The sequence below is a fragment of the Polyodon spathula genome, chromosome 26, assembly GCF_017654505.1.
Source record: "Polyodon spathula isolate WHYD16114869_AA chromosome 26, ASM1765450v1, whole genome shotgun sequence".
NCBI classification, from domain to species: domain Eukaryota; kingdom Metazoa; phylum Chordata; class Actinopteri; order Acipenseriformes; family Polyodontidae; genus Polyodon; species Polyodon spathula.
The window spans coordinates 1,285,339-1,302,321 of NC_054559.1; the positions used below are offsets into that span (position 1 = coordinate 1,285,339).

Consider the following 16,983-nt stretch of genomic DNA (forward strand, 5'->3'; position numbering starts at 1 on the left):
TAGGGCTATATCTCTACGAGTAGGCCACATTATTGCTAATTCATTAGACATCTGGAAGAAAGCTAATAAATACCTTGGTATTTCTTTTAATTTTCACAAATTCTCCCCCATTTAGAATCATCTCTTTTTGTTGACAGGCTCATAGCCTTTCTTTTACCCACCTTGGTCCACTAGAAACGTTCAAAGTTTTAATTGTTTTTTTGATGATGCAGACTTATGCACGTTCCAAGATCTTAAGGAGACTTACTACTCCCTGGGTCCACTTATTTTATGTATCTTAGGCTTTGCTCTGCCCTTTGTGCTTATGGAGTCCCATGGAATGTGGCATTGTCCACTCACTCTTTAGCTCGATTACTTATCTCAACTCCTGCGAAAAGAGGTCTTGTATCCTCGTTATAATAATTTTGTAGCTCACAATATCAATTTTCTAGCTGTAATTTCTGTTTGGGATAGAGAACTCGACAAGCTGGGTGTCAGCCCTGTCTGGGATAGAATTTAGGAAAATATCTTTACAACTTCTAAAAACTTAGCACACCAATTGATTAATTTTAAACTTGTACATAGATTTACATGATTTACTGCTGTTATGCTTATTAAAGACCTTCATTTAAGTTTGGGGCCAACAATTCACTAGAATATATAAAAAGTTATAAATATAATATATTATATATATATATATATATATATATATATATATATATATATATATATATATATAATATATATATATATATTTTTTTTTGTATTTTGTTTATAATGACTAAAAATGTAAAAATAAAATGCGAAATAAATACATCAAAGTTTAAAAAGAAAGGGGGTTAACAGATCTACTGTTAATTTAACAAATTGTTCAACACAAAAAAACACAAGGAAAAAAAAGGAAGGAGGCTGTTTGTTTGGATAGCATGTCATTTGTAAACATGACCTAGTGAGCACAGGCATACTGAAGCTGTTTCTTAGTACAGCCTGACTTTTGTCTTGCCTGTGTCAGCTATTTAGTTGTAGTAAACTAATGTGTATATAATGTGTGTGTGTGTGTGTGTGTGTGTGTGTGTGTGTGTATATATATATATATATATATATATATATATATATATATATATATATATATATATAGATAGATCCTCCAACCCTCAAGGTTCGTTGCCCCTTTAATTCAGGACCCAGGACACACAAATTTCTTTTTTTTAGCGCTTACGCGCACTTTTAATAAACACAAACAGAAATAAACAAAACAAACACCTAGCTTTTTCTTGAGCACTAACTACTACACACAGGAACCTAACTAACACAGGACAGCTAAGCTGTTTACCTGTAACACACATTGACAAAACAGAACACACAAAAAGGCTTTCTCACATTACCTTCTTTTTTATTTTTTTTACTACGATTGAGCACACCTTCAATCGGACTCCTCACACACCAGCAGCCCTGAACAGACTGACTGCTTTCTTTAAATACCCTGCACCTGGCTCTAATTTACAATACACGCCAGGTGCAGGGGATAACTAATAATTAAACAATAACACAATTAAACACCCAAATGTGCATTCTCACATGTTTTAGGCAGGGAAGGATTTTAACCCCTTCCCTGCCGTATTACTATATCTATATCTATATCTATATCTATATATATATATATATATATACACACAGCTCTGGAAAAAATTAAGAGACCACTGCAAATTCTTCTTAAATCAGCATCTCTACATGTATGGCAGCCATTCCATTCCAGTGTCTACCTGAATGAGGTACTGATTAGGGGATCACCTGAGCCAAATCTTATTTGATGAGGAGAAGTATAAAAACCACTCCTGTGGTCATCACTATCCTCTTGCAATAGGACCAGCTGGATGGCAAAACAGTGCTAGTAGTACCTCAAAAGTAATTGGAATCAAAATATAACTACTGACCATGCCCAAAGAGTTCAAAAGGAAAATTTTGAGTGAAGAGTCTGGCTTTACTGGCAGAGGGATACAGTAAGCATCGGGTTGCTTCCATCCTTAAAATTTCAAAGACGGCGGTTCATAAGAACAAGGTCAAGCAGCACACATTGGGGACAACAAAGCTACAGACCGGCAGAGGGCGAAAATGACTCTCCACTGACCGGGATGACCGCCAACTCATTTGAATGTCACTCAGCAACCGTAGGATGACATCAAGTGACCTACAAAAAGAATGGCAAACGGCAGCTGGGGTGAAACGCACTGCGAGGACGGTTCGAAATAGGCTCCTAGGGGCAGGGCTGAAGTCGTGCAAAGCTAGAAAAAAGCCCTTCATCAATGAGAAGCAAAGAAAACCCAGGCTGAGGTTTGCAAAAGACCATAAGGATTGGACTGTAGAGGACTGGAATAAGGTAATCTTTTCTGATGAGTCCAATTTTCAGCTTTGCCCAACACCTGGTCGTCTAATGGTTAGACGGAGACCTGGAGAGGCCTACAAGCCACAATGTCTCGCACCCACTGTGAAATGTGGTGGAGGATCGGTGATGATCTGGGGGTGCTTCAGCAAGGCTGGAATCGGGCAGCTTTGGCATGAATCAAGCCAAGTACAAGGTTGTCCTGGAAGAAAACTTGCTTCTTTCTGCTCTGACAATGTTCCCCAACTCTGAGGATTTTCCAGAAGGACAATGCTCCATGCCACACAGCCAGGTCAATCAAGGTGTGGATGGAGGACCACCAGATCAAGACCCTGTCATGGCCAGCCCAATCTCCAGACCTGAACCCCATTGAAAACCTCTGGAATGTGATCAAGAGGAAGATGGATGGTCACAAGCCATCAAACAAAGCCGAGCTGCTTGAATTTTTGCTCCAGGAGTGACATAAAGTCACCCAACATCAATGTGAAAGACTGGTGGAGAGCATGCCAAGACGCATGAAAGCTGTGCTTGAAAATCAGGGTTATTCCACCAAATATTGATTTCTGAACTCTTCCTAAGTTAAAACATTAGTATTGTGTTGTTTAAAAATGAATATGAACTTATTTTCTCAACATTATTCGAGGTCTGACAACACTGCATCTTTTTTGTTATTCTGACCAGTTGTCATTTTCTGCAAATAAATGCTCTAAATGACAATATTTTTATTTGGAATTTGGGAGAAATGTTGTCAGTAGTTTATAGAATAAAACAAAAATGTTCATTTTACCCAAACACATACCTATAAATAGTAAAACCAGAGAAACTGATAATTTTGCAGTGGTCTCTTAATTTTTTTCAGAGCTATATATATATATATATATATATATATATATATATATATATATATATATATATGTGATTTCCATTACATGAGAGTAGATGTTAAACTTCATATTGATTTGAACTTGGCTCTCACCAAGGTAAGCATCAACTAAGACATAGCTTTACAGTAAACTAATGTGATTCATCTGCATCTCCATCCATTTGTGTTGCTTTCCATCTGATGATGTAGATATCCTTCTGTCTGGTGTTGATTGCTGAAGTGTAATGCTGGCTACAGGGATCAGCTTGTTTGCCTCCCCAGTGCATCAGCACACACAACGGCTGCAATGCTGGCTCCGGGGATCAACCCAGTGCGGTCTCCCCAGAGCATCAGCATGACAGCCATCTGGATTGAGCTAAGTAGGGTACATCTCTGGGGTCTTCAAGTGGGAACCCATCCTCTGTGTTTTGTCGACTAGCCCACGACACCTCAAGAGGGCTCGAAGTGATTCTGGCGTCCCAGCATCACCCCCCTCCAACCCCCACTCAGTTCAGCCCCGCTTACTTACCCATACATCAGCGTTGCTTTCTTTCTATTGTGCTTGAGACCCCACCCAGAATCTTTCCGTCTCAACCACAGCCAGTTGCTGCTCCTTTCTGCTGCTTCAGATAAGCTCTTCACTGCGCGACGCAACTCTTGGCCACTAAACCCGACATCTCTGAGAAACCGGGTTGCAGAGTGTGCCACAAATCCTCGAAAACCCACCTCTACTGGATAAACTCGGACTCTCCATCCTCGCTGTTCCGCTTCAGCAGCTAGTTGAGCATACTGAAGTTTCTTCCTCTCATACACCTCATCCACAGTATCTTCCCATAGCACTGTTAACTCTACCAGATGAACAAGGCGTGCTGATCCTGACCACAAGACAATGTCTGGTCGAAGGTTAGTGGTGGCAGTCTCAGGTGGAAAAATAAGCCGTTGGCCAACATTTGCCAGCATCTTCCAGTCTCTAGCAGATTCCAGTTGTCCTGGGCGAGGCTTGATTTTAACACCTTTTCTTGGTGGTTGCTCTTGTGGACCGAGGAATATTGTCATTTGTGTGTAATGCTTTGATGGAACTGTTGGCAACTTATTGGTCAGGTTACGCTTGCTTTCCAATGCTAAAGCCAAACATCGCAGCACCTGGTCATGGCGCCAAGTAAAGCGTCCTTGGCTAAGACCCACCTTACATCCTGTCAAAATATGCCTTAATGTTGCAGGTGAAGAACACAAGAGACAGGCTTGATCCTCACCCACCCAGAGGTGTAGGTTCTGTGGTGATGGGAGAACATCATATGTTAACCTGATGAGGAAACTGATCCTGCTCTGTTCTATTGTCTATAGGTCTTGCCAGCCGATCTTGTGTGTGTGTGTGTAATAATATATATATATATATATATATATATATATATATATATGATATATTATATATATATATATCATAAGAGGTTGGCGACGTTCAGGTATTACAGGGCGGTACAGATTAACAATGCAAGCTTAATATTTAAATATAGTATAGTTTACAATAAGTGCAATCAAAGTGAGGAGTAGAACAAGTTATATCTACAGTGACATATTAGTGGTGTAATGTTTATTATGTGGTGCATAGGTCCAGTGCCTACAATTAAGCCGTTTTGCAGAGCATCACTGTAAAGGAAGAACCAACATTCCTCAACACATTATCTGTTTCCATGGGGACTGTAATATTATTAGACTGTACTTGTGTCACTTGCCAGTGTTCCAATAATATTTCTGCAGAAATTAACCTTTGCCAAATAGATGGCGAAGGAATGGAGAGCAAACAAAGAAAGAAATTCAGGGAGTTATTAAATATATAATTTACTTATTATAAATATAGTAAAAATGCGAAGGAAACAAAACTAAACCCAGACATATCGTTACACAGATACCAAAAAAAAACCAAATTTTTTTTTGTTATGTACAAGTTTTTTACAGAATGGTAGCATTAGCAAGTATCATGGTACTTTACAGTACAGAGCTAAAATTCAGTATTTTAAGTCATAAAATATTATATATATATATATATATATATATATATATATATATATATATATATATATATATATATATATATATAATATATATATATATATATATATATTTTAAAAAAAATCCAGTCCATATGCCACTCTACTCACCCACATTTCCAGCAATAAGAAGAAGAAGAAGAATAAGAAGAAGAAGAATGTTCCAGAACAGGGACAGTGCAAGGCTCTCTCCAGTAGAAAGTTGTTCTATTTTGTGAATCCAGTATACCGGCAGCCCATACAAGTTCAACACATTCCTCAGGAGCTGCTAATCCACACAAGCATTTTTTGTAACTTTCGTTCCGTAAATCTTGCAGTAAGCTGATATTAGCCCCAACAAATTCGTGGAACCTGCTGGGTTTTTTTCATGTTTTTGTTGTTGTGAAACGAGACAAATTAGTTTTTAGAGATTCAAAGAATACACAGTCTCTAAAGATTGGTGCTGAAGTCGGTAGCCTACAGCAATAATATAAGAGACCACTGGCTCAAATTCACAACTGTGCTAATTTAATACTTTTTAGGGTACAAACTTTTTTTTTGTTCTTAGTAGGTACCCATGGTAGATGCTACTTAAGACTACTGTAACATGAATTGCATCTTATCTTACTGCTAAGGGACTGAAAAGTTTAAGCTTAAAGCAATCAGCACCTGTTTCTACCAGGGACACAAACTGAGAAATAGCAAGTGTAAAGGATAACAAAATCTTTTCTATGCTTTGCTATTATTATTATTATTATTATTATTATTATTATTATTATTATTATTATTTCAATTTCGTCACATAATCTTGCCAGGGCTACCTCCAGCAGATCTCAGTTGATGATAAATAATTGCTTATTACAGCCTTTAGAAAGAAAGTAGCGCAGGTTTCATCACAAACGTGATCTTTACTGCTTAAGTATGGTGAACATATGGTATGGCTTTTAGACTTATTTTTTGGTCAAGGCTTTTTAGTGTGAGGAGGCGATTTACCCACTTTGCCACTTTGCCAGAAAGTTTACAAACGAGAGGAAGCCATTCGGCCCACCTTGCTCGTTTGGTTGTTAGTAGCAAAATTATTGATCCCAACAACATTACTGGGGAGTTGATTCAAGCAGCTCTCTTGAAAAATGCCTCAGGGTGTCAGCTTCAACAATTGTATGTTTTACTGGGGAGTTGATTAATTGTTTAGACCCTCACAATTCTCTGTGTGAAAAAAGTGTTCCTCCTAGCGTTTTCTGTTCGGGGCTGAATGCCCCTTTGTCTAATCTCCCTGTTTGTGACCCCTGGTCCTTGTTTCTACTTTTTTCAGGTCGAAAAAGTCCCTGTGGGTCGACACCTGTCAATACCTTTTAGAATTTTTGAATGCTTGAATTATTTGTCGCCTGGTCCTTAGTCTTCTTTGTTCAAGACTGGGTAGATTTCAATTCTTTTAGCCTGTCTGCATATGACATGCCTTTTAAGACCCGGAATAATTCTGGTAGCCTGTCTCTTCTTTGCACTCTTTCTAGAGCAGCAATATCTTTTTTATAGCGAGGTGACCAGAACTGCACCAAATATTCAAGATGAGGTCTTACTAATGCATTGTACAGTTTTAACATTACTTCCCTTGATTTAAATTCAACACTTTTCACAATGTATCCAAGCATCTTGTTGGCCTTTTTTATAGCTTCCCCACATTGTCTAGATGAAGACATCTCTGAGTCAACAAAAACTCTTAGGTCTTGTTCATAGATTCCTTCTTTAATTTCAGTATCTCCCATATGATATTTTCAATGCACATTTTTATTTCCTGCATGCAGTACCTTACTTTTTCTATTACATGTCATTTGCCATGTGTCTGCCCAGTTCTAATCTTGTCTAGATCATTTTGAATGACCTTTGCTGCTGCAACAGTGTTTGCCACTTCTCCTATTTTTGTGTCCTCTGCAAATTTAACAAGTTTGCTTATTATACCAGAATATAAATCATTAATGTAGATTAGGAATAGCAGAGGACCTACTCCACTGGTTACCTCACTCCATTCTGAGGTTTCTCCTCTAATCAGTGCTTTCTGTTTTCTACATGTTAACCGCTCCTTGAATCCCTACTGCGTTCAGTTTGAGAATTAATCTTTTGTGCGGGACTTTGTCAAAAGCTTTCTGGAAATCTAAATAAACCATGTCATATGCTTTGCAATTATCCATTATCGATGTTGCATCCTCAAAAAAATCAAGCAGGTTAGTTAGACACGATCTCCCTTTTCTAAAACAATGTTGACTGTCTCCCATTCACAAGTGGCACAATACAGTTTCAGCAAACAGATGTCACAGAGGCTCCCATTCACAGCACATCCGATGAAATGAAACTCAGAGTGGAAGATAGGAAAGGCATGTAATAGCTAGAACTAGATGATGAACAATCAGAAGCACATGGGGGGGGGGGGAATTTTGCACTTGGTGTTCATGTAACATTACTTGTTTTTTTTTTCAGATAAACAGCATGAAGTGGAAATCATGTCTCCGATACAAAAAGACAAGGACAAGACAAAGAGGCCCATGTGCCAGATTAGCGGGGTTAAGAAGTTAACGCATAGTACCAGCCTGAATACCTGCAGCATCCCTCGCTTCGGAGTCAAGACCGATAAGGAAGGACCTTTGACAAAGGTTAGTATTAGTATAAGCATTAGTAATAATACTAGTAGCAGTCGAATATTAAAATAAACCCCAGCATGCTTCTATAGCAGCTTTTATGACAGTACTGAAAATATACAAAGGAAACCAATGTGTACATGCTAAAAAAAAAAATAGCACACATCAGAGTTGGGCACAGTTACATTTTATACAATTCTAATTCCTATTCCATTTTATGGCATAGTCTTTACTGAGGTTTATGCCAGCGGCTTTATTGGGTTACCTGACAGCTCATTATTTGTTTGCTCAGTAAAGCCTTTGTTGTAAAATGATTGGAATAGGAATTGGAATTGATTAAAATGGAATTGGAATTACAAATGGAATTGGAATTGACCCCAACTCTGGCACACATTTCAGTGTACAGAAAAGTGTTTCTCTCCTTTCATTTGCAGGTGATTTGATGGGTTCACATTTGCTCCTAATAGTTTTTCTGTAGAATGCGTAGAAGTATCTTTTTTGTATAGAAGTCATCCCTTGCTTAGAACATACACCACAATTCTGAAGTAAAACAAAATACATTTATGTTTAATAGTAGTTGGTGAGTGCCATCTTGGTTTTTGTGATTTATAATAACATCTCTTGTTATGATAAACATTACTTCACACTATTTCAGCTGCACAAACTGCACAAGATGAAGCCTGTTATAGAAGAGACACCTGACACACAACGTAGTAACTTATAATGCTGCCAATGACTACGGTTCGAACAATGGCTCCTCCCGTTGCAGCTAGCATTGTGCTACTGCATCTGCAGTATGTGTTCTGGTGCAGATCTCTATTCTGCTTATTCATTTTGTCTTTACATTTCAGGAACTAGAAGAAATCAACAGATGGGGCCTTAATGTTTTTAAGATAGCAGAATATTCTGGAAATCGGCCATTAACAGTTATAATGTACACCATCTTCCAGGTAAATCTGCACTGTTCTACTCCGGTCATGTTTTTATTGATTCTCCAAACTGGTTTGCTCTACTGTGCTCAATCATTTGTTGTCAAAAGCTGATCTACTCCAACTAATATACAGTATGGGCCCGATCTTTGATCTTCGCGCAATCCCCTCGCTAAATTTGTGCCTTGCAAAAAATAGTGCTTTGGCACAAAATGAGAGATTTTCCAAAATGGCACAAAGCAGTTACGTGACATTGGAATATAGCAGTTCTTTTAGTAATTCGCAAATCTGTTTGTGCCTCGCAAAACCGTCTGCGCATTCATTACCAATATAGCAACTGCACACAACAGCCAAGCAAGAATGCAGAATGACAGTCACCATTAGTAATGGCATTACCCCACAAGCTGCTATCATTGGTGTCGCCACAGTATGTACCGATATGACAGCAGACAAGACCACACAATATATCGTGCACACATACATACGGACCATTCAAAAATACAATTGAACACAGACAGTATTGTATCACAAGGAAATACTATATATGTTTCTTTAAAGGCCAGCTGATCCGACATAGCTGTATGTTTTTGAAGTAAAATAATAAAAATAGGCTTTGAATACTGTTTTTTTCTGAATGATTTTTTTTTTTTTTTATATAAGTCGTGCCGTGACAAAGTCTACTGTGGTAGCACACTCTAATTTGTAAATGTAATGAGTTCATTCACCTGCAAAGTAAACATCAATTAGTCATTTTTATATACACAATGCACAGAAATGTGTTATGTTATTCATTCTACTCACCCATTTGAACATCATGATTAAGCCCAGTTTGTAAGAATGGATTTTTTTCATTATGCCATTTTTTTTGTAAGAATAATAATTAATTCTAAATACGCTCCTAAAATGTTAATTGTAGCCTACTATGATTTTTCAATAAAGTAACAGTCTCTGTACAATTAGCAACATCGACATTCAGCAGACTGGACAGCTGCTTAACAACGGCCAGAAATTATAGTTAACAGAACAGTTTGTCCCCCTTCTGCTAACTTATGATTGGACTGCTGCAGAGAAAATACAGGTTTTTGATTGGTTGATTGTATCACAGGGCTGGCTTTAGGAAAACGTTAGTATGTCTTTCACAGCAAGAGTGCCCTGTCGGTGTTTGGCTCCCCGAACTGCAGCTGCCCACCCCTACACCCGTAATGCACAGCAACCTATGGAATAGCCAAATAAAGCAATGGGCCACAAGATGGGTGTATGACATATTTATACAATTAATTTACAGATGTGAATCAACACACAGCAAAGATAACAGGCAGGACACCCCCCCCCCTCCTCATCCTTCTCTCAATATTCATTTCCATACTTTGATGGTACTCGTTGGATGCCGATATGCCTGTAGATCAGTGAAGAACACATATAACTGTATATGTAAACACACTACCGCTGTCCATCATATCAATACAGTGATAAAACACATAACTGATCCGCCCATCCGATGAGGGGTTGGGGTTCTGTACTATTGTACATTTGTACTATTGTACCCAACTCCAGAGAAGACTGTTACTCCGACACTGTTTGAGCCAGCGGTACACAGTTATTGGAACTAGCACATTGCAATTATCGCACAGATATTGGTATATTCAGACGAATTAGGGCTTTCGCCCAATTCAAATTTGATTGCTCTATGTGCATATTGAATGCCCACCTAGAATACATTTGCATTATATGTTTCTAATTACCGATGCATTACCATATGCTAATAGGACCGTATTAAAGGAACAGAAAGAAGGCAGTGTGCTGGACAGAGGTGAATGCATTCCACACTCGTCTATTGGGCATGGGAATACGCTATAAACGTCACTATGATATGAACATGTTATATATGGAAACACAAAAAAGAGGCTTATTGCTTGTATGTTTTTGCCGCAAATTGACTATGGTGATACAGCATATAGGTTTGCATTACCATCAACTTTAGCTAAACTGTACTTTATCATGCAGCATTGAAGTATATTACAAATACAAGATTTAATACACATCGTTGTATATTATACAATTTGGTAGGCTGGACTTCTTTGGCTTTACGTAGGTTGAAGCATTGTATAAGTATTGTATTGAAGCATATGCTAGTATATAAGGCTATGTAAATTATATGAATATACTTATTTAAATGAATACCTTATAGCTTCCCATAATAACCACAGCCTCAGATGTGCGTACTGAGGCTGGTAAAGGAACCTTTGCTTATTATGCCTGTGGCAAAGTGGCTAGTGGAGGGAAACAGGTATAGCGGTGATGCGATGCAGGAGTGACAGGCAGACAACAGTTTCCAGTGGAAAGGTGCTTTTATTTATAATCCAGGTCTGGTGACCGTTAAATAATAAATCCCCGGCTATACACAACAATGTGTAAAGCACGGGGATAGCAATAATAGGACACAGTCCCGAACAAAACGAACACACGGTCACCAGTCCTGGGTGAGTGCAGACGTGCTTGTGGTGGGTGAAGACACTGTATTTTGTGACGGTTCCGTGCAGTGGTGAGCCGGATTGTGCTGACCCTGGTCGACAGCTCCGGATAGGTGAGTTAACTGTCTGGTGGTGAAAAACGCAGACAATTACAAACAAATTCCTCTTTACAACGAGAGCTCCTCTCTCGATCCTTCTCTCTCCAAGCGTTAACCCAAACGAAGGAGAAAATCAGCGTTACCCTGGCCCCTATATGTAATCCCGCATGATATCGAGATAAACGGTTGCAGCTGCCTTATTACTTGCAGCTGCCTCTCGTTTACCTCTCAAATCAATACGGTCTTACAACAGAGTCGCGCTTCCCTCCAGGCTGACCCACTTCCCTGACCCGGAAACGAACTGTCAGGCCTGCCCTTCCAGATACTTCTCCTCCCGTTCTTTAGCGCCCTCACAGGTTGGGAGGAAGATTCATCACCAGAACTCATCTTTCCGTCACAATGCCCCATGACCCTGGAATGAGTTCCAGTCCAAACTAAAGCTGCAGACCCAGATATCTATTGCAATTTAAGAATAAACTGCATGATTTCTTGACAGAGTTGTAATTGTATTAAGTACTGTACTGTGCAAAAGTTTGAGGCAGGTGTGAAAAAATGCTTTCAAAAATAGACATGTTAATAGTTTATATTTATCAATTAACAAAATGCAAAGTGAGTGAACAGAAGAAAAAGCTACATCAAATCAGCATTTGGTGTGACCACCCTTTGACCAGTTTGGGGTCTTTCAAGTACTAATAGATTTGTGCCCAGTTTTTGCAAAGGCTTTGTTGGGCAAACAAGCCATCGTCTTATATAATATAGATTATAAAAAGATGACTCATGTATCTAGAAAATAACTGGTTTCTAGAAAGACTAGTATTCCGATGTTATCCTTATACTAAGTGGGTATTCGGTATCACGATTTCGGAATACTGGTATCCAGAATACAGACGGATTCATTTGGAATACTCTGTTTACATGGCATGGAATAGCTATTCAAATTTCCCCCTATTCCGAATACAACTGGAATCCTGATAGAACAGGACAACCGGAACAGGTGCCCGGATAGCAATATGGGTGCAGTTAATTGCACCTACCATGTGCGGCAGGTGCGCAACCTCATAAAAACCCTGCATTATCTCCTCCATTTGCTCTGGTACTGGGGAATTGTTCCTCTGTTCCTCAGCACGTTGCAACGATCACTCTGCACAACTGAGAAGCAGTTGTACTGTCCTCCCTAAGGAGATACTACTGGCCCAATATCTATAACTAATTAAGTCAGCAAGAGTGACAGACAGCAAAAGCAGGGACGTCAGAGGTGTCAATTTCACAAACAAATGGTTTATTGTTGTAAACTATAATGTAATAACTGAAATATAATGGCAACAACTTATTGCAGATAACATTTAGTGGAAGGTACAGGTGAGTAAGAAAGTAAAGTGAATTAAACAAACATCCAAACAAACTAACATTAAAGTGAAATGAATGCGGTGTCCGGTGGGCCTCCAATAAACCAACACACACAAACACTTTTCCAATATACAACTAACACATGGACAGGCAAAAGAGACGAAGGTGAATGAATAATTATACAGGGAAAACAATTACAAAGACAGTCTTGATGGCAATGGATGATAAATGAAATTTAGGCCTAACAAGTCCAGTGAAGCAATGCACATGTAATCCAAAGTAACAAAAGAACAAAACCAAAACTACAGGAACAAAAGTATCAAAGTAAAGTAGAAAAAACCAGCAAACAGAAAAGGAATAATCTCACCAACAAATAATGAAGTCCCGAATAGAGTCCTGTACTGATGATGGTGTATGAAGGTTGATGAAAAAATAGCAATCGTTGAAAATGGTGAATCTGTCGAGTAGTACCCGGTTGAATGGTGAACAGCCGTTTGGAAAATATCAGGAGAATCAGAAACAAAATGGAGACTGAACACACTACCAAAAAATACCCCTAGACAGACCTTGAACAGCAACTAAACTTAAACAAGTAACAGTGTAAATAAAAAAGAAAGGTTTAGATGAAGTACAAGTTTATGAAAAGGGAAAATGGATGCACCAGTATGTATCTAAAATAGTTAAAGTTACTCTGTTAATTAAGTAATATGCTATTTGTTCGTAAATGGATTCCTCAAGAGAAAAAAATGGAGACCTCCCTGGCCTAGCCAGCCAGCTTTAATACCGGTACTGGCTTCCAAGGAGCTCTGAGATTGGAGAAGTGGATACCTGAATGAGCCAATGGGGGAGAGGATGAACAGAGGGTGATAGCAAGGAACTATGGGAAAATGAGTTTTAACCTGGCCAGGCTACTGACCCTAATTAAAGGGACAGGTGGGTGAAACTTACACCCATTTCATGGAGCAAGTGAATTGCTACAACGTTGCAGCAATGCGGTTATGAACCTGTCAAGGTGGCGGGACACAGCTGACTGGGTGATCCCCACTGTATCACCTGCTACCTTCTGGAAGGTCCAGGTAGCCAGGATACACATACAGACACTACTATTTGCACAGACAAGGCATGACTGCGCAGGTTTGTTCTGGCCTGGTCATCATGCAACATGTGACATAGATGAGTCAGCATGTCTCGGTTGAGACGATAGCTGGACACGACTTGCTCATTGCTGAGCTCCTCATATGTGTGCTGAGGCTGGTACACCCTTTCAGCATATCTTCGTTTATTTCGGGGTTGCTGTTGCTGGGTGTGCCTTGCATCATTCACATCCAAATGTAGACGGACACGTTGCATGCTACCCACGTTTCCCATTGTTGCCTGTTTGTAGTCAGTGCTGGAATGGTAGTGTGCGCGGAGTTAACGCAGTCCTTTTACAATCCTTATTATTTTTTTAGTAGTAATCTTTTTTTTTTATAAACACTTATAAACTCATCTATATATAGACAACTGTTTGTCCAATACCTTATTGTAAAGTATTTGCAATTTAATAAATAAATAAGAATAAATACCTAATTACAGAAAAGGAATGAATGAAAACAATACATTGTAAAATATACTTGGAGGGCTATTGTAATTTTCTTAACAGCAACAGTTCTTAATAACACCGCCCTAGGACTCCTTCCACTGTTCTCTTATCCCATAAGTGGGTCATTAAATCAGTCATGGGGGTAAAGAGCAGTGGTATTAATACACATTCATGGGGCGTGAGCTGGGGGGTAAAGATAGGGCAGAAGAAGCAGAAGGGAGCGGTAAGTAGGACAGAGTGCCGGCTAGAAAGGACCGGACCTAGGATAGAAGAGCAGGCGAGGCCCACTCTAGTAGCAGACCAGCGAAGCTGGACATGAAAGCTGGGATAGAAGGTGGTCACTGACTGAGGGCCGCCATGCCAACACAACCCAGGGGCGAAGGACCCAGCAGCCGAAACCGGATAGAAGGATGGTCACAGACTGAGGGCGGCGATGCTGACACGGGCACAGGTGTGAAGGACCCAACAACCAAAGACAGAATACAGAAAGTGGTCACTGACTGAGGGCAGCGATGCCGACACGATCCAGGGGCGAAGGACCCAGCAACCGAAACCACATATGAGGGTTATGACTCGGGGAGCCGCTCCTCGGAGGAAGATGGTCCCGGAAGACCGGAACACGAAAGGAGATAGAGAGGGAGAGGTATCCAGCTTCTGAGACTTCTGTAAAGGTGCGCTCGTTAGACCCCCAATTGGCCGAGACTTCATGCTGCCTGGGACCTGAGATAAGAACAAGGCATAGAGGTTAGTATGGGAGCCACGTCCCGAACTGAGACAGAGTATAGAACAGAACCTTGAGTGAGGCAAGCTAAGCGCAGGAGCTGTGAAAGAACAGAGTGTGGCTGGGGGTCCGCTCTGACTCACATGGTGAGAACCCCCCTAAAGGTCAAGGGAGGCTGAAGCCTGCCCTGAGGTCGGGGAAGTGAAATCACTTGCCCCCCAAAGGATGGACCCCCTGCTCCTCACCAAATCTACCACACCGTGAGACAAACAAAAGACAGCACATGCCAGCGCATAACAAACAAAAGACCAGAAGGACAAACTGGACAAACATGAGGATGGTTAGTAATTTAGGGGGATGTGACTATGTGTCGAGGAGGGAGGCCTGCTCTGGAGGCGAGGGCGGAGAGGAGGGAGGCCTGCTCTGGACGCGAGAGTGGAGAGAAGGGAGGTCTGCGAGGAGGAGAGGGTGGAGTCGAGGAGTGAGGCCTGCTCTGGAGGCAAGGGTGGAGAGGAGGGAGGTCTGCTCGGAGGTGAGGGTGGAGAGGAGGGTCTGCTCAGAGGCGAGGGTGGAGGAATGGAGGGAGGTCTACTCGGAGGCGAGGGTGAAGGTGAGTGATGATAGAAGTGAGAGGAATCAATGAGTGAGAGCAATCAATGAAGAGGGGGGTAAATTGTCTTGAACTGAGAAGAGGGCAAGGGACGAGGACTGGGTTGAAGAGAGCTAGCTGCTGTCTTAGGGCATAAATAGGTGGAGTGCGCTGTGGAGGTGCATGCGCTGCAGGCATTGGCGCGAATGCCGCTAAAGATACGGGTGAAGAGATCTGGGTCGGATCAGGACCAGTCCGTGATATGGTTGTCAGCTGAAAGGGTGGCAGCAGCTTTGGCTGAGAATGTGCGGTTGTATTGATAGAACAGAGTGCCCTCATAGTGCACAGATAATTCAGTTACAAGCAAGAGATACCGATTTAGCTCCTGCAATCTGTGTGGATAAACGGAACAGAGAATGTCACAAAGGTTGAGGAGGAGGGGGACTCCTGCAAATCCCTCGGAGTGACAACAAACTTCAGGAATGTATAGAAAGGCTGGAGCATACGAGCTTCACAGTCATAGCAAACCAGCTTAGAGACTGTATAAAATTTGTGGTGTTATACAGCCATCTAACGGTTAAAATTAGAATTAACCACTGGCTTGAGTGAAGCAGGGTAGAATATATTTGGTTATTGTGATTAAAATCCTTGCCGGTGTAGAACAACAATTGCGTATTCTTTTAGATTTGAATATCTCTGTTACATGGTTTAGGACAGTTAGTCATGTATATAAATACATTAACACAGTATTTAGATGTCACAATTCGGCGAGTTGAACGAGCCCTCGCAGATTGTGAAAGCGCAGCAGCAGCAAGCCAGAAGATTGCAGTACTGAGGCACGGAGCTCGCAGTGCGGATGAAGCTGCCTGGTCACCATGGTGACTTACTACTCCCCACAGTCACACTATGAGGTTGCCATGGTAGCCACAGACTGAGAGGCGCCGGTGGAAAAGTTGCAGAACAGCAGTGTTGTTGGAGCATGTTGTGACCAGTCGAAAGCACAAGCCGCCACACGTTGAAATGGAGTATGAAATTGACTGGATAGGTCTTTAAAACATTGAACTTAGCTAATAGAAATCTAGGGCAGGATCTTATGAAGGAACGGTAATTTGTGCTGGCTCTGGGAGCGGAGGAGGGGCACTTGATTGCAAGCGAAGAGTAAAGGAATGTACAGCTGACAGATCTTTGTGGTGGATTAAAAAGAGGAATTATGACAAGGCAAACGCTGACAACGGGAATGTCGATATCTGTTTGGACGGTGCTGTTGCTGGGCTGGAGGCTGGAAAGAGCAGGAAAGACTAACGCTGGAGCTCCTGCAGCCGAATGGAGAAGCTGAATGATGAGAAGCAGCACCAGAGGAGGTAGGAA

General features: G+C 40.8%; 1 protein-coding gene across 1 annotated transcript in view; it reads left to right on the forward strand.

Annotated features, from left to right (window-relative positions):
• Positions 1 to 16,983, forward strand: part of LOC121300555 (cAMP-specific 3',5'-cyclic phosphodiesterase 4D-like) — a 93,511-nt gene that overhangs the window by 60,644 nt on the left and 15,884 nt on the right. Inside the window, exons 8-9 of the mRNA XM_041229126.1 lie at positions 7,721 to 7,893; positions 8,730 to 8,828. Coding sequence (XP_041085060.1) covers positions 7,721 to 7,893; positions 8,730 to 8,828 — 272 coding nt within the window. The remainder of the gene's footprint in view (positions 1 to 7,720; positions 7,894 to 8,729; positions 8,829 to 16,983) is intronic.